This window comes from Mchenga conophoros, linkage group LG13 (assembly GCF_057382185.1).
Source record: "Mchenga conophoros isolate Kocher_MC1m ecotype Shallow Benthic linkage group LG13, M_conophoros_male_GT1.1, whole genome shotgun sequence".
NCBI lineage: Eukaryota > Metazoa > Chordata > Actinopteri > Cichliformes > Cichlidae > Mchenga > Mchenga conophoros.
In genome coordinates this window covers 18,689,105-18,711,972 of record NC_140538.1, presented here as the reverse complement: position 1 = coordinate 18,711,972, position 22,868 = coordinate 18,689,105, and the positions used below count along the sequence as shown (strand labels likewise).

At 40.1% G+C, this 22,868-nt stretch overlaps 2 protein-coding genes across 9 annotated transcripts in view; one reads left to right on the top strand and one right to left on the bottom strand.

Moving 5' to 3' along the window:
• Nucleotides 1-414: 414 nt before the first annotated feature.
• Nucleotides 415-22,868, bottom strand: part of wdfy4 (WDFY family member 4) — a 38,372-nt gene continuing 15,918 nt past the window's right edge. For 2 of the 3 annotated variants that reach the window (XM_085296968.1, XM_085296969.1), the window contains exons 33-65: nucleotides 22,529-22,695; nucleotides 22,337-22,456; nucleotides 22,079-22,258; nucleotides 21,835-21,993; nucleotides 21,315-21,441; nucleotides 21,080-21,231; nucleotides 20,597-20,835; nucleotides 20,397-20,512; nucleotides 20,105-20,296; nucleotides 19,921-20,027; nucleotides 17,379-17,456; nucleotides 17,066-17,257; nucleotides 16,912-16,981; nucleotides 16,613-16,827; nucleotides 14,596-14,744; nucleotides 14,396-14,510; nucleotides 14,133-14,218; nucleotides 13,986-14,048; nucleotides 9,998-10,040; nucleotides 9,710-9,829; nucleotides 9,146-9,269; nucleotides 8,956-9,062; nucleotides 7,705-7,855; nucleotides 6,297-6,388; nucleotides 4,880-5,089; nucleotides 4,667-4,787; nucleotides 3,416-3,573; nucleotides 3,125-3,283; nucleotides 2,842-3,021; nucleotides 2,408-2,590; nucleotides 1,812-1,899; nucleotides 989-1,118; nucleotides 415-766 (exon numbers count right to left, since the gene is read on the bottom strand). In XM_085296968.1, coding sequence (XP_085153094.1) covers nucleotides 703-766; nucleotides 989-1,118; nucleotides 1,812-1,899; nucleotides 2,408-2,590; nucleotides 2,842-3,021; nucleotides 3,125-3,283; nucleotides 3,416-3,573; nucleotides 4,667-4,787; nucleotides 4,880-5,089; nucleotides 6,297-6,388; nucleotides 7,705-7,855; nucleotides 8,956-9,062; nucleotides 9,146-9,269; nucleotides 9,710-9,829; nucleotides 9,998-10,040; nucleotides 13,986-14,048; nucleotides 14,133-14,218; nucleotides 14,396-14,510; nucleotides 14,596-14,744; nucleotides 16,613-16,827; nucleotides 16,912-16,981; nucleotides 17,066-17,257; nucleotides 17,379-17,456; nucleotides 19,921-20,027; nucleotides 20,105-20,296; nucleotides 20,397-20,512; nucleotides 20,597-20,835; nucleotides 21,080-21,231; nucleotides 21,315-21,441; nucleotides 21,835-21,993; nucleotides 22,079-22,258; nucleotides 22,337-22,456; nucleotides 22,529-22,695 — 4,457 coding nt within the window. In that variant the 3' untranslated portion in view covers nucleotides 415-702. Of the gene's footprint in view, nucleotides 767-988; nucleotides 1,119-1,780; nucleotides 1,900-2,407; nucleotides 2,591-2,841; nucleotides 3,022-3,124; nucleotides 3,284-3,415; nucleotides 3,574-4,666; nucleotides 4,788-4,879; nucleotides 5,090-6,296; nucleotides 6,389-7,704; nucleotides 7,856-8,955; nucleotides 9,063-9,145; nucleotides 9,270-9,709; nucleotides 9,830-9,997; nucleotides 10,041-13,985; nucleotides 14,049-14,132; nucleotides 14,219-14,395; nucleotides 14,511-14,595; nucleotides 14,745-16,612; nucleotides 16,828-16,911; nucleotides 16,982-17,065; nucleotides 17,258-17,378; nucleotides 17,457-19,920; nucleotides 20,028-20,104; nucleotides 20,297-20,396; nucleotides 20,513-20,596; nucleotides 20,836-21,079; nucleotides 21,232-21,314; nucleotides 21,442-21,834; nucleotides 21,994-22,078; nucleotides 22,259-22,336; nucleotides 22,457-22,528; nucleotides 22,696-22,868 lie in introns of all 3 variants that reach the window. The other variant, XR_014894843.1, reaches the window with a different exon arrangement.
• lrrc18a (leucine rich repeat containing 18a) lies at nucleotides 10,164-13,945 on the top strand. Of its 6 annotated transcripts, none has more exons than XM_085296972.1 (4): nucleotides 10,164-10,195; nucleotides 11,022-11,117; nucleotides 11,264-11,353; nucleotides 12,934-13,945. In XM_085296972.1, exon 4 carries the CDS (start codon nucleotides 12,938-12,940, stop codon nucleotides 13,778-13,780), a length of 843 nt encoding a protein of 280 aa, XP_085153098.1. In that variant the 5' UTR covers nucleotides 10,164-10,195; nucleotides 11,022-11,117; nucleotides 11,264-11,353; nucleotides 12,934-12,937; the 3' UTR covers nucleotides 13,781-13,945. The 6 variants fall into 6 exon arrangements, with proteins under 6 accessions (XP_085153098.1, XP_085153102.1, XP_085153097.1 ...); XM_085296971.1 differs by having other exon boundaries at nucleotides 10,194-10,330; XM_085296974.1 differs by lacking the exon at nucleotides 10,164-10,195 and adding an exon at nucleotides 10,354-10,521 and having other exon boundaries at nucleotides 11,028-11,117.

The window sequence follows — 22,868 nt, the reverse complement described above, 5'->3', positions numbered from 1 at the left end:
GTGTCCACAGTGTTAAAGCCATCATTTTACCCTCAAAACGTCGCCATCGTTGTTCTCTTTCCAACATTTTGTCTTTCAAAGCTCAGAGATGTAAACTTTTTAAACTGTGTGGGTCCAAGTGGAGGGATCACATTTTAGTCATTCAGTGATTCAAAGAATATGACCTTTTAAAGATGTTTTCTGACTCTAAATGTTCTTTTCTCATTTCTTAGGTTTTTCTAATTTACAATTAAAACATTTTCAGCTTTTTTCCAACTTCTTCTTCTGTGTAACCTTCAGCTTTTAGCAGTTCAGCACTTTTGTTTTCAGGTTAAATTCGGGTTTTTTTTTTTATCTCATTCAAGATTTTTAACTTAAATTCAGTAATTAATTCATTTCAGTGCATACATTCAGATTCAAGCATTCACACTGCAGTTTCTTCAGAAAATGCACTTTCTAGTTTTATTCAAATATACTGAAATTCTGTATTTACACACAGAAAAATACAAAATTAAATATTTGTGTAGAAGGTAAAAGTCATGTTTCGTCTAAATGCATCAAATGTTGTAACACTGTTTTCTGAGAACACACACACACACACACACACACACACACACACACACACAGCACTTCTGCTTCTCAGCTGCAGTCAGACCTGAGATACTAATGAATTTCCCATCAGAGTCTCTCTGGGAGGATAAAGGGCGTGCAGAAATTGTGTTTTCACTCACACGTCCAGGTGAAAACTTGGCCCCAGGCATCGCCTGCCAACAGAGTAGCATGAGTCCTGCAAAGAATACAGCAAGGGAAATGCAGTGTTGTGCTGTAAAGCATGCAGTGATATACATACAAAGAGAATTAGAAGCTTTCAAATACTGCATATAATTAAATATAAACTCATACTATTTTTCTTCGAACACAGAGATGAATAAAGTTTAAAGTACAGTAATAAACAGAAACTAAACCCCAGCTGGCATTCCTATGAGTGGGTGCTTTTTATTTACTGTACCTGGACATAGCCAGCGCTGTGATGGCTGGATTATTTTTGTAGCGCCGCTGTGACACAGCTTGACTTCTGTTCAGCTCTTGATGTAACACCAGATGTCTCTCCCAGCCTTTAGCCTGGCTGGAGTTGCTCACTGTGGATTCGTGAGAATACATTAGCATCTACTTAATAGTGAATTACAGGGCAGTTGTCCACCCCGCCTGAAATCAGAACCTCAGTGGTCCTCCCCACCCCAAAAACCAAAAAAAAAAAATTCAGAGTGTATTAAGCATGTGTCCATCTGCAGTCAGCAGGCTGCAAAAGGGAGAAAAAGCCCTCAAATATAAATGCTTCAGTGTTACGTAAAAACTTGTCTCAATGTAATTGGAAAGCATAATACTCCTATGAGGTGACGCGAGGCTGTAACCAACGTATGCCAAATTGGATCTGGGTATTATTGCTTTCTAAATTATACACGCTCACACACGTCAGCAAAATTACTCATCAGTGTTTACTGCCTCTATGTTTAATAACTTTATAACAACATAATTCCTGCTAGCCCTAATGCTAGTGAGGGATAGGATGAACATTACAAGCTCTCATCTGGAAACCACACTGTCTAGCTCTGAGATGAGCGGTTAAAAATAATCATCTCACTTAAGAATTTATCTAATTAGATAGCAATGGTTCTTTCGTCGTCTTCTTTTTTTTAAACACTATAAATAATGATGGTCTTTGTGTGCAGTTGCTTTTCAATTGGTTTCACAGTTTTGTTATTGTCGACCACTCTTATTCATTTTATTATGAACACAACACCTGCATGTATATCCCATCGTTCTGCCATTACCGTCTCTCTCTGTTTGGTCTTGCCCTGGGGACACAGGCTCTTCTGGAGGGGCAGGTAATTGTGTTCTGGTGTACTCTGCCCGCCATATCTGTATGAGAGACACATAACGAGTAACAAAATCATAAATATAATTCAAGATAATAACAAATACACTCATATATGCACCAACATGCATGCACATATGCACACACACACACACACACACACACCGTAATAATTCTGTTTATGTGTGCGTGCTGTCCACGTGGCATGGGCACCCACTCCAAAGTGAAGCACAATTTACTGTTTGCAGCTTTGATTGCAGAAAGGCAACACATGCTTATATTAATCTTAAGCAAAAAACAGTCACACACTGCACACAACTCATATACTGTTATTAATACTTTGATGGACACCCAAGCTGGTACCAGCAAGGCTAAAACCAAAGTAATGACTGCCACAGTTGAATACTGTACAGAAACACTCCCACTGATCTATTAGGAGCTATAGAGAATTGTGATAGCATTAACAACAACAACAACAACAAAAAACATTCTACATCATACACACAACCATTATGTTATTTACCTGCATGAAAAAACTAAAACAAAACTCACCCGTATAATGCCATCCTCACAGCCTGTGATGATGACATTCCTGGAATCCCACTCGTGTCTCTGTGTAAAGCTGATGCACAGGATGTTTGACTGAGGCCCACAGGAAGTGTCAGTGCAGGTCAACAGCTGGCCCTTCATGGTCCACAGGTAGAGTTGCGGTCCAGCACATGACACAATCTCTCCCTTGGACATATTAACATAGTGTTGACGTTCAGGTGTGCAGACATACAGACAGAAAGAGGGAACAAAAGGAGAAGAACACACACAAACAGGATATTCATGCTGTTAACAGTGAGAACCCTCCCTTCCTCATGCTGCGAGATGAGTGAAAAGGAACAATGTGATGACAGTGAGCCAAAAAATTCAAAGGACAGGAGGAAAAGAGCAGGAGAGACAGAGCAGTGGAAAGAAGGGGACCCAGAAGGTGGACTTACAGTTAGATCATTGATAGCCAGTGCAGAGACGATGGTTGTGTGTCCTGCTAACTGAGTGATATAACTTAGCTCTTCCAAGTCCCACAGGATACAGGTGAGGTCATGAGAGCCGCTCACTATTATGCTGTGGACCTCAGACACAGCGAGACACACCACTGCATCCGTATGACCATATAACGGCTGTGAAGGACAGTGGGGTCAGTATTAGTGCGTGTGTGTTGCAAATAAGTTGTCAACAATACTGTTACATTTCAAGAGCATACAAACATTTGGACAGACGAACCTGTCTGAGTTTCATGTGAGTGAGTTTATCCTTAGTGACTGCCACATCCCACACACAAACGACAGTGCTGGTTCCTGCAGTGATGACGGTGGTCACATTGGGACAGGCGGCGCACAATATGTCTCCCCAGTCACATAAACTCTCACACACTGCAAACGTCTACAAGTCGACATACATAAAGTGTTTAGAATTACACTATATTATGATAAAATCTGAGCTCAAGTTTAATGAGCATCAACTTCAATCAACTAGTTATGGAAATGTGTAAAATGCATTGACATTACATAATACCTTTTCTGTGGCATGGTTTCCAAAGGCACAACTGTTGTCAGGAAATCCCCAGCTGAAGAAGCAGCACCGTAGCGGTGACAGGAGGAGCTGGTTTTTCTCCAGAACCAAGACCTCTTTTTCCAAGCACAGTATCTGACCTACCGGGCCTCTTGACAGCTCTACAGTAATATTTAGAACAGTATATATAACTTGTCAAACCCAACACAAAAATGTTATAGTCTTAAAAAAAAGAAAAGAAAAAAAGAAAGAAAGTAAAGAAAATGACCTTTTTCTATATTACGTGTACCTGTAATAAAGATAATAGCTCTTCAAAAATATCATATTAAAGAGTTTCGTATCTCAGTAAACTTGTAAAGTGTTTCATTAAAGAGAGAACAGAAAAACTGGGCAATTAAAACAGCCATCCTCATGGTTACGAGCTGAGGCTTGGTCCTAGGGGGCACCTGCATCTGGGGGTAAGGCAGTGATTGCGCTTGTAACTGACCTATTCATGCAGGAAGAGGCAAAATCATTACATCCGATTGCCAGTTCTGCTTCTATAATCCCCAGAAAGAAGCTCTGTCTGCATTCGTTCTTAGTGTTCCTCGTCCTATTCATCTCTATCTGCTTATTGATCAGATCAGACACTCTAAGATTTAATATGAAATGTAATATGCAGGAATCTCTCCCTGAGCATTCGCAGATTCATCTCCTATCCCTCAGTGGGCCTATAGGGATATTCCGATTATTAAGTAGGGCTCAGCAGCAGAGTCATCTCCATATTGTAGCTCTAACAGATAGCTTCTATCTTTCTGTAGTGTAAATTAATCTATGGGCATTCTCACTCCATTTCAATGATTCCCCTAAGATTTGGGCACATCCGGTGTATAATAACCAACATCAAATAGTAGGGAATAAAATAAAGGTGGAACAATGCAAAACAACGAAGATCACTATAATTGATTCAATTTAGTTTACTCAGCATAAAAGTGTTTAATGTGTATCATTCATGAGGCTGTATTAAGATTTGTTTTTATCTTATACCATAGTTTGAAGACTAGAATAGTTTGACAGTTTTGCCGCAATTACACCAAATATGAAACCAAGGCCTGTAGCAACAAAGCAGCTTACAATAAAGATTTTTTATTTTAAGGAAGAAAGAAAAGAAAGGAAAAGCAAAGAAGGGGGAAAAAAAGCTTTTGAGGGGCAGGAAGCCAGAAATTCTCTAAGATATGTTTCATATTCTCTGAACATCTTTGTGTTTAGGTATACCTCTGAATGGTTGCGCAGGGGTCTTTAGCTTATCCAGTTTGAAATAAAATGGAGTTGGCTGATGTGTTGATGACCCTTCTTTCTTAGAGCCACTGCGAGGCGGATGGGGCTTGATGAAGAGCTATGGGAAATACATAATACAGTAAATATACTCCAATTACACTAATTCATCGTCACATTATTATTATCATCTTTTTTTTTTTTTTTTTAAACCTGTTTGGGAACTTGTCCAAAGTTGCTGACATATCCCAAGATTGTGCTCTTGATGACAGGGTCTTTAGTGTCCTGCCAGCGTTTCTGGGGGTAAAAGTAAGGGTGGAACGTGTTCACACTTTCTATTGCAGCTTGACCTCGTTGCCGATATCCAAAAATCAGATCGATCCACAGGTGTAGGTTGGCGCTCACATAGTCACTTTCCAGTGCCTAAAGCAAACAGAGCAGGAGATTGTTGCACAAACTAAAGCCATCTAGTCACATAATATTATAAAGCTATTAAAACATGCATACAACAGTCTTTTAAAAAAAAAAAAAAAAAAACCCAGCAGTGTTTAGCACTCGTTATTATTGTGGTCCCCAAACCATCAGTCAAACTGCTAATATGACACCAATGCACAAAACTTCTAAGACTGTACAGCCAATCAAATTATTAAGGTACCCTACAATTCCTTCCAAAAGTCAATTTAGAAGTCCAGGACAGCAAGAGACCGAACAGCTGTGTTATGAGCATATCTTCATGTTACAATTAAAGAATGATTTGGGTTGAATTAGCCAGAGATTGGTTTTGAAGAGTTAATGAGGAAAAGTGGGCATTATGACCAGCTATATCCTAGCGCCACATTTTAATAAACACGTCCTGGATGAACAGAAAGGTGGAAAAAAAGAAAAAAAGTATCATAACAAGGATATATTGTCCTGAGTTAATTTGTCTGTGGAAGAAAAAAAAAATCTTCTAAAGTCACTAATTTTATGAGAATGGTAGGCAATAAGAGTAGTTCAGTAGATTACAGAGTGATAACCATCACATATGCCCCAGGAATGGAAAAAGGGAGGGTCATCATGTAGAAACAGAAAGAAAATGAACAGACGGGTACAATAACCCCACAGAGGGATAGATGAGGGTAAGCTGGGAAAAAAAGAAGAAGAAGAAGAAAGATAGTGAGAATATTCAACCAATCAACAACTGGCAGAAATAATGACATTATGAAAAAGAGAGAGTCGTATGTGTTCCCCGAATCCTGTTAAATAGGCTTGTTGTCCTGTATTGTCTGTCATCTAAGCTTCAGATAAATGCCTTTTTATGCATCTTCTGTATAGGAAAACAACTGGTCATTATACTTGACTAACAGTTAGTACCACAAGAACATAACTGAACCAAACTCAGCGAGACAAAACTGCCTTCTGAGAATTTACTGAACTGACCAACATCTGTGATATGAACAACAAACTGCAACCTACACTATTACAGTGCCACACATGTAGTGAATGTATGTGCGGAGATACTTAATACAGTGAATCTTCTGTATACATCAGCCGGTAATGACTATCATTATTAGGTGTTGTGGGTAAATAAGTCAGAGTACACAACAGGCCAGGCTAGCGGTTTGGAGGGGAAAGTCTAGGTGTCACTGACCTCTCGATGGATTCTAATGAACTCCTGGGGGTCACCTTTTGCCCATGGAGGTAGCTCGACATCTCCCAGAGCTGTGCCATCTTCCATACAGCCTAAAAAGACACACATATGCATTATTGACTACGTGAACTGTGTAGGAAAAAGAAATCAAGAGGAGCCACTGGTGACATGGGTGAAGCAGTGTTTTAATTAGTAAATACCGTTTTTGTTTGCGTGTCATTTGTGTGCAGAGACACACATATACATGCATTAACACTTGAATAATGCCATTCACAATATTGCCAACGGCTTCATGCAATTACACTGACTGACACCAACTGGCGAAAATGTGCCAAGAAACAATATACAATCAAATTGGCTTTGCAAATGTTTAAGGCCTTTCTGATTAAAAAAAAAATAAAGGGAAAAAAGTGGTATCCTCATGTGGCATACTATATATTTTTATTGCCAAATAAAGAAAGACCAACGACATGACTGTAATAGGAACAGGCCAGAGATTAATATAGCTTATTATTCTGTGCCACACCTTCATTGATGGCCAACGAACACTCCAGCAAACCACTGTGGTGTGATCTGTTATATGCTCCCTCATTACCATGAACAAATGTATGCAAAACCTAATCAGTCAATCTGTGGGATACATGTGCAGTTTCTACTGTATCGTCTTTCATTCAAATTAAGCTAATTAGTTCATCAGTTAAGCAACAAAAGAATTATAAAGAAATGATTTGATTAAATTTCACACCATTTCTTTGGATGCTTCATATCTGTTATCACTTATGCAGCTTATTATCCAGAAGCTTAGAAGAATAGTTATAGCAAATTCTGCAATATCGTTGATCACTCATATGCAAATTAACATAGAGTGCTTCAGAATCCAATCAGGACATAACTCCACATGGAGTTCCTCTCATTTGAATCATTGCTTAATCACCAACATGATGAAAATACACTGGCCATTTCATTAGATATACCTGTTCAATTGCTTATTAATGCAAATATGCAAAAAGCCAATGACATGATAGCAATTGGGTGTATGTGGGCACACAGACTGTAGTCAAACGTCACCAGAACAGGATGGGCAGCAAACAATTGTGCAGCAACTTCATGTCAATATTTGGTGTTTTCAACAAGGTCAGCACCTTGTTGAATGTATGCCATGATGAAGGCAGCACAGAAGGCAAAAGAGGTCCAACCCTTTACTAGCAAGGTACACCTGATAAAGTGACTGCTGATTGTATGTAGCATATATGACTGAGGACATACAGTACACATTCTGACCTCGCAGAAACAAAACAAACAAAACAAAAAAAACAAGAGACAGGGTAGGGAAGTCTGAATTAATCACTTTACATTCTTTTGTTTTCATTTACGAACATTAGGTACACAGAGGATTCAAAAAGCTGACCTAGCTGGATTTGGTTGGAGTTGATCAGGAAGTCTGGCAGGTAGAAGAACTCCGGGATCAGCTCTCTGACGTCCCCCATGTTGTCTCTTGAGGCAGACTCCCACTCTTTCTTTATACTGTAAAACATCCGCTCTGGGATATCAAACCCTCCCTGTGAGGAGAGCAGACAAAACCCTGTCAGACCCGCAGAACATCACTGAGATAAACTTTTCTTTGGGCATATTAATAAAGCAGTCTGCCTGATACAGTGCAGAGAATCATATTTTATGTTCTTTATTGTATTATGTAAGCACAGAATATTTGCTACCATTAGAAGAAAGCTTTTCATCTTTCTGTAAAATTCCATCATCTGTGATGCGAATCTCATGAGAGTGAATGTAATTTAGAGTAAAACAATTACCTCAATGAATGAAAATAGCATATATACTGGTAAACTGGGTTAGAGATGTAAATCCAGTTATGGATATTACTACACACCCATTATGTGCTTCAGAAGACAAAAAGGCTTCCTAATTCAACATCTTTATTGTTTTATTCTGACTATCAAATATGCATGCCTTTTCATTATAATCAACTGGATGCTGTGTTGTAAATTGGTAACATCTGTGGCTATTTCCACTGGCTTCTTTTGGACGCTATGTGTAATTATTTGCATACATATTAAAATGTCCTTATAATCTGTTTTTGTACCAAAAACAGCATTAAAATGGGATCTGGACAGCTGAAAATAGCTCACATTAGTTTCATATTAATAGCAAGATTACATTTAAAAAAAATGACAATGTGATGAATGCCAGTGGGCATCGAAAGCACAGGGTTTGCAGAAAGCCCTGTGGGTTACTAAAACATACTGAACACAACTTTCCCCGTCATTTCATCTGACAAATTAAGACAAAACTTCTTTAATGATCTCATTTATGCTGTAACCTTATCAACCACAACAAATTTTGCATGTTTTCAGTCTTATGAGCCACAGCACTCCACAGCAATGACATGAACCTCTGCAAAATGGTTAATATTTCTTTTTGCTGCTAGAGTTGCTCCAATTGGTCAAATTCTGGACTTTAATAATAATGTGAAGTTATGATGCCTAACTGGCAAAAATGTGACTGCCAAATGAAAAGTCTTGAATTTTATACTTTGTGTGTCATCATCTTTAATCTAAACCACTTTTACAGACATGTCAGTAACAAGGTCTACTTTTTCCTACATGCAAATAGTATTTTGTTAAATTTCTGTTATTGGACTCACCTGTAGCGCCTGGAAGGTGTGCGAAAATGGCTCCATCCTGACAAGGAAGGATGCCACAATAATGGCCGAGGAGTAGTGGGTACAGTAGTGGCATTGTGCTGTCAGGTCTGTTAGAGAAAATCACTTTAAAGATACTAACAGTGACATGAATAAAGCAGTACAAGTAAATAAAATTGAGCCAAATGGATACCTTCACTCTCTTTGCCTTCAACTTCTTCGTATCTCTGGATAAACATCCGTTTCCTTTTCTCTGTTTGAGCTCCCATCGGCTTGGACAAATCCCGGAACGTTGCAGGATTTGACAAATCAAGAATCTGTGAAGGACACAGATAAATCATACATTTGACACATCTTTGTCCCCACCTCCCTCAAAGGATCTCGTTACATTTATTGGACCAATTTAGCTGGACTTGGTATTACTTGGGCCGACTGAAATTTCTCCAGGCTCACCGGATAGCTTGCTAAGCCAAGCTACAGAGCAGCAGGAAGGATTTGTTTCACCCTGAGAGAAATGAGTGACACCTGATGTGACATGTTGCAGTTACAGCAGGGAAGGATAAAAATGGACACAAAATGCTTTTTTAAAATTAGAATTAACAATCCCCATCTTCATTGATGCACTTTTGATTGATAGAGTAAATTGTTACAATTTAGAGCAAATCTTTTGCAGACCCGTTAGCTTCTGGTTGTGGACTCTTGAAAAACCACAGTTTGAGACAATATTTAAGACAGAGACGTCATGTGTAAGGTTTACCTCTGACTTGTAGTCAGCAATGATCCAGGGGAAAACCGGATACTGCATCAAGTCATTGTATGTCCTCCCAGCGATCGTATTCAAATGCATCAAGTACTCAAAGTTACTTATCTCCCCCTTCTAAAGGACAGACAAGAAAAAAAAACAACTTAGAAACAAGTCAATTCAGAATAAAGTGGATTACATCAATGCCATTTATTCAACTTTGTTGGCTGCTCCTTCAACATTGGCAATGGATGTCTTCCCAAAACAATCTGTGAGCACAAACAACTTCGTAACATGCATTACCTGCCATTTAACAAGGGCCGTCTTTTCAACCACAGGAGTCTTTCTAAAGCACAACAAGAGAAAATACTTTGAATTAGCAACAGAAGCTGATCACTGAGCAGTGCCTATCAACACAAAGTTTTCCTGCTTGCTTTGTTGCCTAGCAACCACAGTTTAAATGTATGCACAGCAGAGTTCAGCAACAGCAGCGTAGCTGAGGTGAGTGAGCGAACTTGGAAAACAGAGTGTGTGTACACAGCTGCAGGAGCAGTTAAGGGGCTGATGTGAGCTACAGTATGTAGCATAAATAGTGAGCAGACATGTGAAGGATATAGCACATGATGAGGAAACGAGGTAATTAAGACTAGGTTCTTTGACTTGGAGCTACTTCAGCAAACTGGAATGTTTGAAAGAAGATTTGATGACTTGAAGGGCATGTTTTGACATGTGGCACCATTTTTCCCTAACGGAAGTTGATGATTACTTGGACAACAGGGGCACCATCATCTTGTGAAATTCCTGTTTCCCAGCAATGAGAAACAACGGTTAATATCTAACTTGGTGTCAGCTGTTTTTACTTTATTTAGGTATTGTATTGTTGTATAGTTATTTTTTATAACTGACTGGGAAATATCAATGCTGACAGGTCAATTTGTCCTGTTTAGGTTCTGATTCCACTCTTTGCGAGAAGGAAACAAAAAAGTCACAAAAAGTAACAACTGTTTAAAGTCTTTTAGCTGTTCACTGCTAAATGTCAGCTTATTTCCAGACAGATCCATATCAGGTGATACTGATGTTTGAACAGACATGCTGAATTTGCCCCATTTCTTCAGGCACTACAATAAAAGCTGCTTTTTAAGAAACTAAACCAGTTTGCTTATCTCTAATTACAAGAAAGTGTGTGACTGGCTTGAGAAAATAGATACTTAATAACAGTGTGACTAAACATTTTATTCAGTATTATACTCCTGCCTAAATGTGCTTAATCTAAATAAGGAAAGTGATCAACTGCTCCTGAAATCTCCTCTCTTCCTCTGTGGACTAGTAACAGGGCAATAAAGTCCAGGCGCCAAGCAGCCCAGTTGCTAAGTAACGTTATAAAACAAGAAGAACCTCAACTATCCCCGTTCAGATCAGGAAGGCAAGGAAAATTTTGATATAGAAGAATGGTCTTTCCTTGTCATTTAATCACAAAAACTTTCACATACCAACCAAATTGTACTGATCATTGTAAATGTACTTTGAAGGTGTTGCATCTCAATAAAACGTGTTTTGTTTTTTGCACAGAAGTGAGAGACTGTGAGATGAGCAACCAGTTCACAGAAGCTTAAGGAATGCTCTTCACTTGATTAACAACAATCCAAAGGGAAAAATATGGTAAGTGCCTGCCTTCATCCATTTTGATAATAAGTGGTACAAGTCCAAGCTCTAAAGCTATCCTTACAAATAACCTACTGTTGTCTAAATTTAGAACTTAAAAGAGAAATCTTATATAGCCACACAGGTCAGAAACAAGTGATGATCATGAAGCAAGACAACAACAACAAACTTAGACTAACACTAACACAGAAAACACTATTTTAGTTAAAGTTGTTATACTTAAAACATTTCAATAAAAGTCAGACAACTAGAATTATATGTTAGCATTAGCATGGTATGTATACGTTATTTATGTTTTGACATTATACACCCTTAAAATTATAAACTGTAAACTGTTAGACAAATACCTTTATTTATACAGGTGGCCCCATTGAGACTCAATGTCTCATTTACAAGTGAGACATATGATCAATATGATGTACTGCCATGCTTTTTTTGTTGTTAAATTGTAAGTACTGTAAGGATTAGTTGCTTCTTGTTGTCCGTCCTTTCATTTGGCTTGGCAATTAAAGGCATATTGCACCTAAAACAAACTGCGGATGAAAGTCTTAAAAGTACAGTACAGACAGAAACTCAAAGATGAAATAAGGATGCACGTGGGAAATGAGTTCAAATGATCAAGAGCCTCTTAAAGTGTGTCCGTTTCGAACGCCAATAACTCCTGACCAAATATTTTGTAAAACTGCACTAAATCAATCATTGCATTTGGCTCAGTACGTGTTATCTAATTGCAGGCAATAATTTCATGCAATAGTTTTCTATAGGAGTTATAATGGGAACAAGCACCAGTGGATAACCTCTCTCATCCTGAGGATGATGAATGAGGCGAGAGAGGGCCTTGGGGTGTAACACAGACACAAACAGACACACACCTTGCTCTTTTAGACAGGGAGGGGAGAAGAGCGAAGCCCTCATTACACTCCCAACACTCACCAACTATCATTTATCAAAGTCCTGATTTGATTCTTTGCACACACACACACACACACACACACACACACACACACACACACACACACACACCCATGTCTGTCAACACACCTGCATGGCAATATGTCACACGCACACACTTTTCTTGCCTGAGAAGAGCCAAGCAACGCAATCCACTGAATGGTGAGGGAGCATCAGCACTCATTTGTTTTTGCTGTATTACCCAGTGTCGCCTCTCCCCTATTGTTCCCCAGCATTAGCCTTAATTAGAGAGTCATGCTCTTAAATACCCCCATGGGCAACACTGGGTGAGCACGCACTAGTGCAGTCACAACACTGCGATACATGCACACTCATGGAGACACACACGCTGTTCGAGCTCTCATTCCTCAGAGAGCATGCTTTCCCCACCGCCCGAGGCCTACATAAGCCCGTGTATTTGAATAAATCACATCAGCCTCACACAACGCACACACACGCTCACATCTTTACGCATAAACTCACAACCCTTTTGTTTGCTAGAGTACTGTGTGGTGGTGTAGATTAGATAAATTATTGTAAATTGGTCTCTTGGTGAAATAATCTCAAAAGGGAGGCCAAGTTGAAATTTTAAACCGACTTGTTCAGTAATTCTCTGTGCATTGCAGTACCATGCCCAAGAGAAAGGAAGCAAAAGGAACAAAGGTGACCCTCAAAACTGCAAAGAAGGCTATACGCACAACCCCAGATGGACGGCGTAGACTCGTTCTTAGCAACATGGGAATAACCATATTCCCAAAGTGCCTCTTCAAGATAACCTTTGTGGACGAGTTGGACTTGAGCCGCAACCTCATAGAGAAACTCCCAGAAAACTTTGGGGACTTGTCATCACTCAGATGGCTGGATCTACACAGTAACAAGCTAGTGTCTGTGCCCGAGTCCATTGGCAACCATAGGGGACTTACACACCTAAACCTCTCCAACAACTGCTTAACCTTTTCAGGTTTACCCTCCACCCTGGGCTCCCTGACTAATCTGAAGAGTCTCAATCTAGGAATGAATCAGCTTGATGACCTGCCTCTCACTTTGGTGGCCTTGGAAAATCTTCAAGAATTGGGCCTGTTTGATAATCTCTTTAAAAAGTTACCACAATTTCTGCAAGGCCTACGCAACCTCACCAAGGTGAATGTGAAACGAAATCCTCTATCATACCATCAAAGGAAAGATGAGACATTACTGAAGGGAAAGTCAGAGCATAAGGAGGATGTGTATCTGGTCCATGAGAGCAGCTTGTGTAGGACCTGCCTTAAAAGGTGTAAAGCAGAGAGGGAAAAGCTTATTAAAGGAGGTGCGGAAGGGAGAAGGGGAAGGGAAGCAGAAGGAGTAGATAGTTGCATGTCTGAAAAGAAAAAGAAAAGCGCATTTCCTGGCCTGGTGGCACCAAACTCAGTGGCTACAGTCAATCAGGATTTGTGGAGACTACGAGAAAAGCTTGAATGTGTGCAAGTCAAATGACCAGCAGGTCTCCTGATGTCAACTTATCAAAAAACAAAACAGCAGGAAAGGATGGAATGATAGGTCAGTCACACAGCATTTAATAGGCGTGTGCATTATATCAAGCTGTGACTATTTTTGTAAGCTTAATGTTTCTACTGATGATTAAAAAGAAATTTGTTGAAATATTGCCTATGGGTGGTTCTAAGAAACGCATGACACTTACTTGGCATTAGCAATGACCTCAGCAACTCCTCTGCCCTTTAAGGCTGGCACTACTCTGCTCAACCTGTAGGGAGAAAAAGACCAAAGACAAAGATCAGAATGCTGAAAATAAATCTTTCTTATTATCCAGTATATATAAATATGTTACCTTTTATAAGCAGAGACATGGTCTTTATTCAGGAATACCAGGAAGGCTGAGTGACCGTTTTTCATGAAGATCTCAATAGCATCATCCTTACAGTTACAGAGAGAGGGACAGTAGCCTTTTTAAAGTGCATATTTTCCCCCACTTTAAACAGAAATTCTATCAGATTCGCTTTTCCACAAAGATAAGAGCAAATAAAATGTGTGTAAGAAGAGGAAGTTTAAGATCAAATGTGATTGATATCTGTAGGTGTATGGGTGTCTGACCTCTAAAAGGAAACGCATGAAGCGTGCCTCCTTGATATCTTCATACAGCCAGCATTTGCAACTGGCTGCTGGCAGGTCTTTATTTAGCATGGTAGAAATAAAGGAATCCCTCACACTGGCAGAAAGAGACACACAGGATGATGAATGACCGACAAGTGAAGATCCATGGTGTGCAGAACTGTAAACATGCACAGTTATACCTGCTGGGGTGGTGCTTCCTGCAACAAACATCTCCAGCAGGGCTGAGGGTGAATCCCTCACACAAGAGCAGGCTCTCCTGCCCAAACAGCAGCAAACCCTCTGTGATTCTGAGGCCGCTCACCATCACAACACATATCTTAGAGATTACCTACAGCAAGAGAGAAAGAGTTCTTGCATTAATGTTCATACTGCTGTTATTGTGTAAAGTACTTTACAATGTATGTATTGTGATTGTAAACCCAACATAGGACAATTGTTGAAAATTAGCAACAGCTATAAACGTATGTGCGTTACATCAGTGTCATGTTTTGTACTTGGACTATGTTAAATTGCACTGTCCCATTTAAATAAATAAAAATGAAATAAAAATGAAATTAACTTGTTCTTTTGAACTTTCATGCCAGTAAAATCCTTTCAAACTGAATTTCATTGAGCATAGAGTAGGAGATATACATTAAACCCCATGTGAGGAGCACAATCCACATCAGCGCCCATCTCGCTCAATCTCTAAGGACATGACATGGCAGCAACACAGGCACTTCAGGCCTTATTTGATTGATCATTTTAATCACATATTTTAATCATTATTAAAAAGACACAGTTGAACACTTCATTATCTGAACTGATTGATGGGGTTTAGCAGGCCCGGCCCCCTTTTTTCCAGCAGTGTGTGTTCCATCCAGTGCCAAAGTGAACCCACATGCTGCTTTCAGTACTGGTTGTAGCTAATGCTAACTGCATTGTGATAATGCGTGGATAATTCTATTGTCTCCCCTCATTTCACCACGAGTGCATGCACCTGGCTGTCTCCATGTGTTGGCCCCTCTGCAGGCCCTCTGAGACATAGCGCCCAAAAACCATATGGGGCCCTTACACACCCGCAGGCTCCTCACAATTTATACTAATCAAATCAGACTCCTTACCCCCAGACACACACACACACACACACACACACACACACACACACACACGGAGGAGAAGGCCCTGCCTGGCCATTATTAGGAGAATTAATCACTGCCACACACACAATAGAAAACCTGATAAGTGATCAGAACCTCTTGTCTGAATGCACACGCAGGGATACGCTATGAATAATATCACTTAAGTGTTTAAGAAGAGTCAAGGTGAGTGAGTCTTAGCGACATGGTAGAGAAATCTTGCACTGAGTTATATCATGTTCAGATTGTGAAGCAGTTTCCAACAGTGAAAGCAAACTGGCACCCAGCCTACTGTCTCCAACAATGACTATATTTCAGAAAAAAATAGTTAAATTTATTGTTATCAAAGATTAAATACATAACAATAAACTTGTTTCCTTATCTCCTTACTGTGCACTGGACAGATACGCATTATCAGTCTGAGAGCGATTTAGCTGATGATGGGAAGAAGGAGAGAAAAGGAGGACTTTTATTGACTAAGAGCCTTAATGTCAGACCATTGATTTCTCCCCACACACATTATTGTCATAATCACACTATTGGCGCTGGCAAGCTAATTATGAGTGGGTCTCCCTTTGTGTGTTACTGCATGTGTGTGTGTTAAGTCTGTGCATGTGTGTGCATTTTTCAGAGCTAATGACTGTGTTCATTTGACAGGAAGCTCAGCAGGACTCATGCACTCAACCACTGCAAGACAACAGGACACACTTGCACACATCACACACTTACTAAGCGGATGTAAGACAGCTTGCATCACCTCCTACTGTTTTTATTAATACTTCTGTCAGAAACATTAAAAGCCGCGGCTGGTTGCCGGAGCGATGAGAGTCCCTGTCAACATGTGCACTGGTTTCTAACTCACTGTAAGAATGAGAAGAGCTGTGCTGGGCCTCAACATTAAAACATTATACTAATGAGGAAAGATGAAATTCTGATAGCAGCACTGGGCAATTGGAATCCCTTAGTCTACATCAGATAATTATGATTGTGAATATTAGTAGGGTGGGAAGCAGTTGTGCTTCTTTTTAGGACCATGTTTGCAGCCCAGCATACCAACACACACTCCAACCCAAAGTACCTCCTCTCCTGGGAGCAGCTCCTGCAGGATGACACGTATGTCCGGGCAGTCTTGCGTGAGGGAGCAGGGCACAGGAGCTAAAGGGTCGGGTAGATCCTCGGTGATAACAGGTGTGTCTTTCAGTGCAGGGAAAAAAGTCAGTCGATCACATAAATGTCCTCCATCCTCTTCCTCGTCTTTAACCTCAGCAGCAACTTCACACAAGAGCTTAGGCTCTGTTAGAATGAAAATACATTTCCCCACTGAGCATAATGAGTCAATACAAAAAAATAAATTAAACAATCAGGTATCATCTTTACCCGCGTCACTTTCTGATCTGTTTTTGCCAACTTCGGACATGTCGGGCCTTATACCCAGCATTCCTAGCGCCTGTTGTAAAAACATATGACATTGTAACAGGTTAGACTGTGCACTATCTGAACATCAAATGTGTTTCACACAAAAGTGTTATACCCGTTTGGACTGTCTCAGAGTCTTTCTGCGAATACGTGATCTCGTTCGATTGCGTCCTTCAGCAGCGTCTTGCACCCAATCTTGGCTCAACAGCACTCCTGGGCCAGGTCCGAAAACGGCTCTTTCCCTCAGCAGCTCGGCCTCCAGTTTCAGCCACGTGAAGCTCAAATGCTCCCACTCAGAGGCACGTACCTGCGAAACGAAGCAGAATAGTGGGGGGTGAAGAGCCACAGAGGTAAACAGCATTAGACCCGCTTTTAAATTTGTAATAAAATACACTGCAGCGTATTCATGTTAAAAATTTCCATCAAACCTGTAAGTGGTTTGCCCTCATTTTTTCCAACACTTTGTAGCCTCTCTGTCGATGCGATTCCATGTTGGACAAAAACTCCTGCAAAGCAACAAGAGTAACCTGATGGGTGCAAATGAAAAGAGGGGCAGCACAATCACTCTTCCCCCAGCTCATATCGTACAAACACACACAGTACACATCATGTTCACATAAATTGTATATGCATAATAGTATTGTTGTTTCTTCATGCAATTACAATGCATTCATACAATTACATCTGCTCTAAATTGCATTCACTGGGCAAAATAAGCTAGTGGCTACAGTCTTACAATAACCCTGTCTGGAAATGTAATCATTTGTTGGTATTATCTAATTAACATAAACATTAATATTGCTGAGCCACACCACCGTAAAGGGCAAGGTAAGTGTGTGTCTATGCTTTTATATTGTGCGAGTCAGAGTTTATGCGTCGATTAAAAGAGGATAGAAATGAAAAATGAGGGAAAAAAATAAAACAAAGCCGTGTTGACACTGCAGGATGCTCATGTTCAGCAGACACACTGGGATCATATTCTGACTGTTAACTGCTTCATTAAGCCCATCATCACAGCAGTGCTCGCTGAGAGACTAGTGAAACAACATGTGTCCATCCTCACAGCTGACCCAGGAAAGCAGTTTAATTGACTGAATGAAAATGCGGTAAGTCTTTATATAGAGTCTTATTTACAGATACTAATTCTATTTTGTGAACTATAAACCCACGAACAGAATAATTGATTTCAAGTAGAATAAAAGGAAAAACAACTAGTTCTGCATTACAAGAGATGCAGGAAAAAGGAAAAAGAATTCGGGGGGGGGGGGGGGGGGGGGGGGGGGGGGGAATAAAAGTGAAACCCAAAAATGTTCCAAACTTTGACAAGCTCGCCAGAGAATGAAAAGTGTTTCTCTAAATGACTGACTGCCTATTCAAATGAGAAGTTGTAGGGAAAAAGAAATAAAGGGGTAATCTGAGGGGAGATTATAGAAATATTACAGACAGAAAAGAGTGTAATAATGAAGTTTGCAAGCTAGAGCCATGTTGTGACAGATAAACAGCAAGTCGGCGTCATCATCTCCTAATTTCATTCCTTCATTTTGACAAACATAAGTAATATATAGCATTAATTACCCCATTTAGCAGATAGGAACCTCATTGGCTTTTTAAATGCTGCATTAAATACATAACTCATCTCTTCCCTCTGCAATTAACATCAGAACATCACACTCATTTCCATTTTAATGACTTCCCAACAATACGCCACCTTTGATGATAAGGCAACATAATGTCAACTTCATTCTGGGCTGGCAGTGAATGTGTAATGAACTTAACGTGATCATTAGTGCTGTTAATTATCTTTCTAATATGAGGACACAGATATGATTATGGAAACTGCATTCGGTGATGAAATAAATCTCTGGAAGGATTGCACTGAAGCTTGACTGAGGACACAGTCTGCCCATCAGTCTCTATATTCTCATTCATTACCTACAGTGGGCTTTAAAACTCTTTTTTGTTCAACAAATGTACATTTCTGAGCCCAAGAAACTATGCTCAGTGCTCTATGCAACCATGGATCCTGTGTCTGAAAAGAGACTCCCCATAAGCTCGTCACATGCCAAACAAAGGTCATAAGTTGATGATCCAGAAATTAATTAATGACTCACTTGTTTCTTCATGAGGAAGGATGGGGGAAAAAAAAAAAAAAAAAAAAAAGGAGCTGACTGGCTGACCGTAGCTGATGATTCCATTTTTTTTCCTGAGCACTCAGTGCATGCTGCAACCTATTTTGAGCAAAGTGGTGCAACTCACTGCAGAGAGGGAAAAAAAAAAAAAAAAAAAAATTCTCCTCCCTCTTCTTTCCTGCATCTCAGATGGAAAAACAATTCATCACCCTCTCTGATAGCCTGTCAAAGACTGATATGATAAAGAATAACATCAAATGAATAATGTTTTCATCAGATTGGTACCACTATAATTGCCAACCCGATTTCTGTGGGCAAGAGACGTGCGCAAGAACACACACACTTTAAGGGTGTGAGACAGACACACAGACGCGGTAATTTCATGCCTGTGTGCCTGAGTAATATGTCCCTGCTCCCTGCTCCAGATGGCTCGACGTCTTAAGCGTTGTGGGGGAACTAATGATGTGGGCCACGTGTTTTTCGGGGGAAAAAAAACAACAATAAACGCGTCTTTAACCTTCAGCTGCAAACAGTGTGTTGTAGTGAGTGTTCCCATGGATTGGCCTAACAGATATCAATTACAATGCCCACTCAGGGGCAATCAGCTGTGATAATCCAAATCTATTTAAAGAAATAATCAAACACCCCCACAGGGCTGGATGGCCCACAGCACAAGGATAGTGGTGACTTTGGGATGAGTGTTTGGCACAGAGCTCTAGGATGCAGAGACACATGGGAAAGGTAACAACCCCACAATCCTCACAGGGGGCAACAGTCACAGAGCTTGGGCCTGCTCTGTGCAGAAGAACCAAATACTGAGACAACGTAAGTGCACAATTACCTCTACAGTTACTGACTCTGGAACTGATTTTCCCAAAGCTGAGCGAAGAGCACTGCTGATGTCAAACTTCTTCTGAGAGCTGCTGGCCACTTTCTTATTCTGATACTCTGAAAGAAAGTCAGGGTTTAGATGTCAGTATCATGGCACTAATGGTCAGGCATTACCTCCCATGGCAGGAACTAACCTGTGTGTAGAAGCCAGGCTTTGCGTGCCATCTCCTCCCAAAGAGGACTAATGTCAGTCATGCCGACAGGCTCTGTCTGCACTTTGTGGCTCGCTGAGATCTCTATCTTATAGGTTTCTTCAAGCATGCGTTGCCTCTCCAATATGACCTTTGACCAGCAGGCCTCCACTAAGGACACTAGCTGGCTCTCATCTGGAACACACAAGCACCAAATTGTTCTGAGTGACCTGGTGGACTTAAAATTGACAAAATGTCAGACTAAAGTGGTAAAAGTAAAGGAAAATTCATATACCTGTCAAACCATCTCCTCCATTGCTCAGGGATCTGGATTGCTTAGTTTTGGCAAGAGACAGGCTGGATGAACTTCTGCTCCGTTTTTGTGCCACACACCCAAAACCTTCAGGATAGCTACAAAAATGTGAGAGTGTGAATTACCAGTGAATCAGGTTTCACTGTGTGCGCACTTGTGTGTGGGTTTTGTTTTTCTGTTACCTGCCAGAACGTATCAGTAACAAACAGTGAAGAAGGCAAGTAACAAAGTTGGCATTTCCATTGTAAGTTGCCATTACAACATCCCAGCGTTCCATTAAGGTCTGCAATGCCTTGATGACCACTTCCTTTTCTTCTTGGGAATGTCGCGGTTGAGACAAGAAGTAAAGGAGGACTTTATTGGTGCATGAGTAGAGGTCAGACACAATCTTCTCTTTTTGACTTTGGCCTTTCTCTAGAGCCTAGAAGAATACAGCAGTGCATTTATCATCAGTTAAAATAAAACCGAAACAAAATGAGTCATTTGCGCACTGTGGGCAGATGTTGCACCATCATAATTTAAAGTTCCCACTGATTATAAAATTGTCTCCAAATTAACAATTTATAGAGCAGCTTTGCAAGTTTTGTTAATTTAATATGTACACTTTTTAGAGGAAACATTCACATACCATTACATGCATGTTTGTGTATGTGCATTTGTCTCACCACCACAATCTGATCTGCGAGGAAGTTGAGCAAAATCTCACAGTCTGCCAAATAAGTTCCGATGTAAAGTTTCAATAGCAAAGTCTGACTGAAAAGCACCACATTCTCCATCAGTGTAACCATCCGTCCTTCAGGCCTCTCGCTACTGGAGTCTGGGAAATTAAAATAAAAAAAGTAAACACACTTTTGTGTACAGAATTCAAGTATTCGTATAAAGCATGGATTGTAATTCTACCTTGTGAACTCAGATGAGTGTTGTTGTCTTCCTCATTGCTGAGCATGTAGATGATATTTATGACCAGCTCCAGCAACTCACTCTGAAAACTCTGGCTCTGTTCAAATGATGCACCATCAGGGGAAAACTGCAACATTTAAGTAGTTAAGTGGTTAGAAATTAATGAGACAACATGTTGATAGGTAAAAGTTTTCTCTTTTAATTTGATGTTTGTTGCCATCAGCATCTGCACTTGCAGTGTCTAGCTGAAAACGTGTAGAACTCTGCACTGCTTGCCCTCTTTGTGCTTTGCCCTCCTAGTGGTGAATAATTTAATTGAGAATAGCTTGACTATGCTTGTTTTAGTAACCGAGTATAGAGTGGCACCTTCTGGACAAATGAGAGTTTTACAGTATTAGTGTAAAATAAAGAGGCCTCTTCAATGGAAATATATTTTTGTTTGTGATAAGGACATGTTGTCTATGTTTGATATATTTTATGCCGAAACATTACACAATAACTTGTACTCATGTAAATTCACCTCCAGTAGCAGAACAAAAGGATGAGCGTTGGTGTTGGCAGACACATTGAGAAGACTGTCCATAAGAAGAATACGGATGAAATCAAGGACTGGTTTCTGGGTTTGATGACTCTTGACTGTATCCTCGCCTTCACTCACTATGTTGCACTTCCTGGCCCCCTGAAAGACATGAGAAAATGAGTGAATAAGACCAGAGAGAGGAGAACTGCTAAAGAATTTTGTGGAACTAGAACACCACACAGACCTCTGAAATATCCAGAGGGAAAACAACGCCAGCGAGCGCGTGCAGGAATGTGGGTGATGCCCACAGTGGGTCTCTTGGCCGGAGGTTATGAATGAGACAAAGAAACTGCATCACGCTTGCTGGAAGCTGTGACTCCCATGATGTATCAGTGACTGACTTGCACTTCGATGGCGAAAAGGGCTGTAAGAACAAAAGCAAAGTTATTAAACATGATCCATTTCTGGTGAAAAACTGAAGTGCTATGCTTATTTATATTACCTGAGTGACAACAACTTTGACCAATTCCACCATTATTAAACCAGCTTCAACACAGAGGGGCTGGGCAGGAGTCTCCACTTGGTTGTCAATAAGTGGCTGCAGGATATCATCCAAACAAACCTACAGTATATCATAAATTATGACCAAGACAGATTACTACATTTAAAAATAAATAAACAACAAATTACCCACATTTCCCTTTGCAGTGTGACTGGTCTTCTTCCCCTGGAGCAGAGCAGCCAGAGCTTCATACACGTGAGGTAGATGAGACTGTTTGATCAGCAACTCCCGCAGTACATCAAAACCAGAACACGTGGTACTGACGCACTCGTGAGACCAAGAATTGGCTTGAAGATTGTCTGGCAGCATGGCAAAAAATTACTGATATTAGTTGGTTTTAGGTGAAATACTTATATGTGTAAAATTAATAAGTAACGTTCTCTATAAAAACTGCTGTTTAGTGTGGTTGTATTAGTACTTAAAAGCAATCAAACTTCTAATTAAACAAGTAAATATAATGTTAAACTTTATG

What these genes read in the sequence shown, in the direction of transcription:
- lrrc18a (XM_085296976.1), top strand. Translation starts at nt 12,938, where the DNA reads ATGCCCAAGAGAAAGGAAGCAAAAGGAACAAAGGTGACCCTCAAAACT.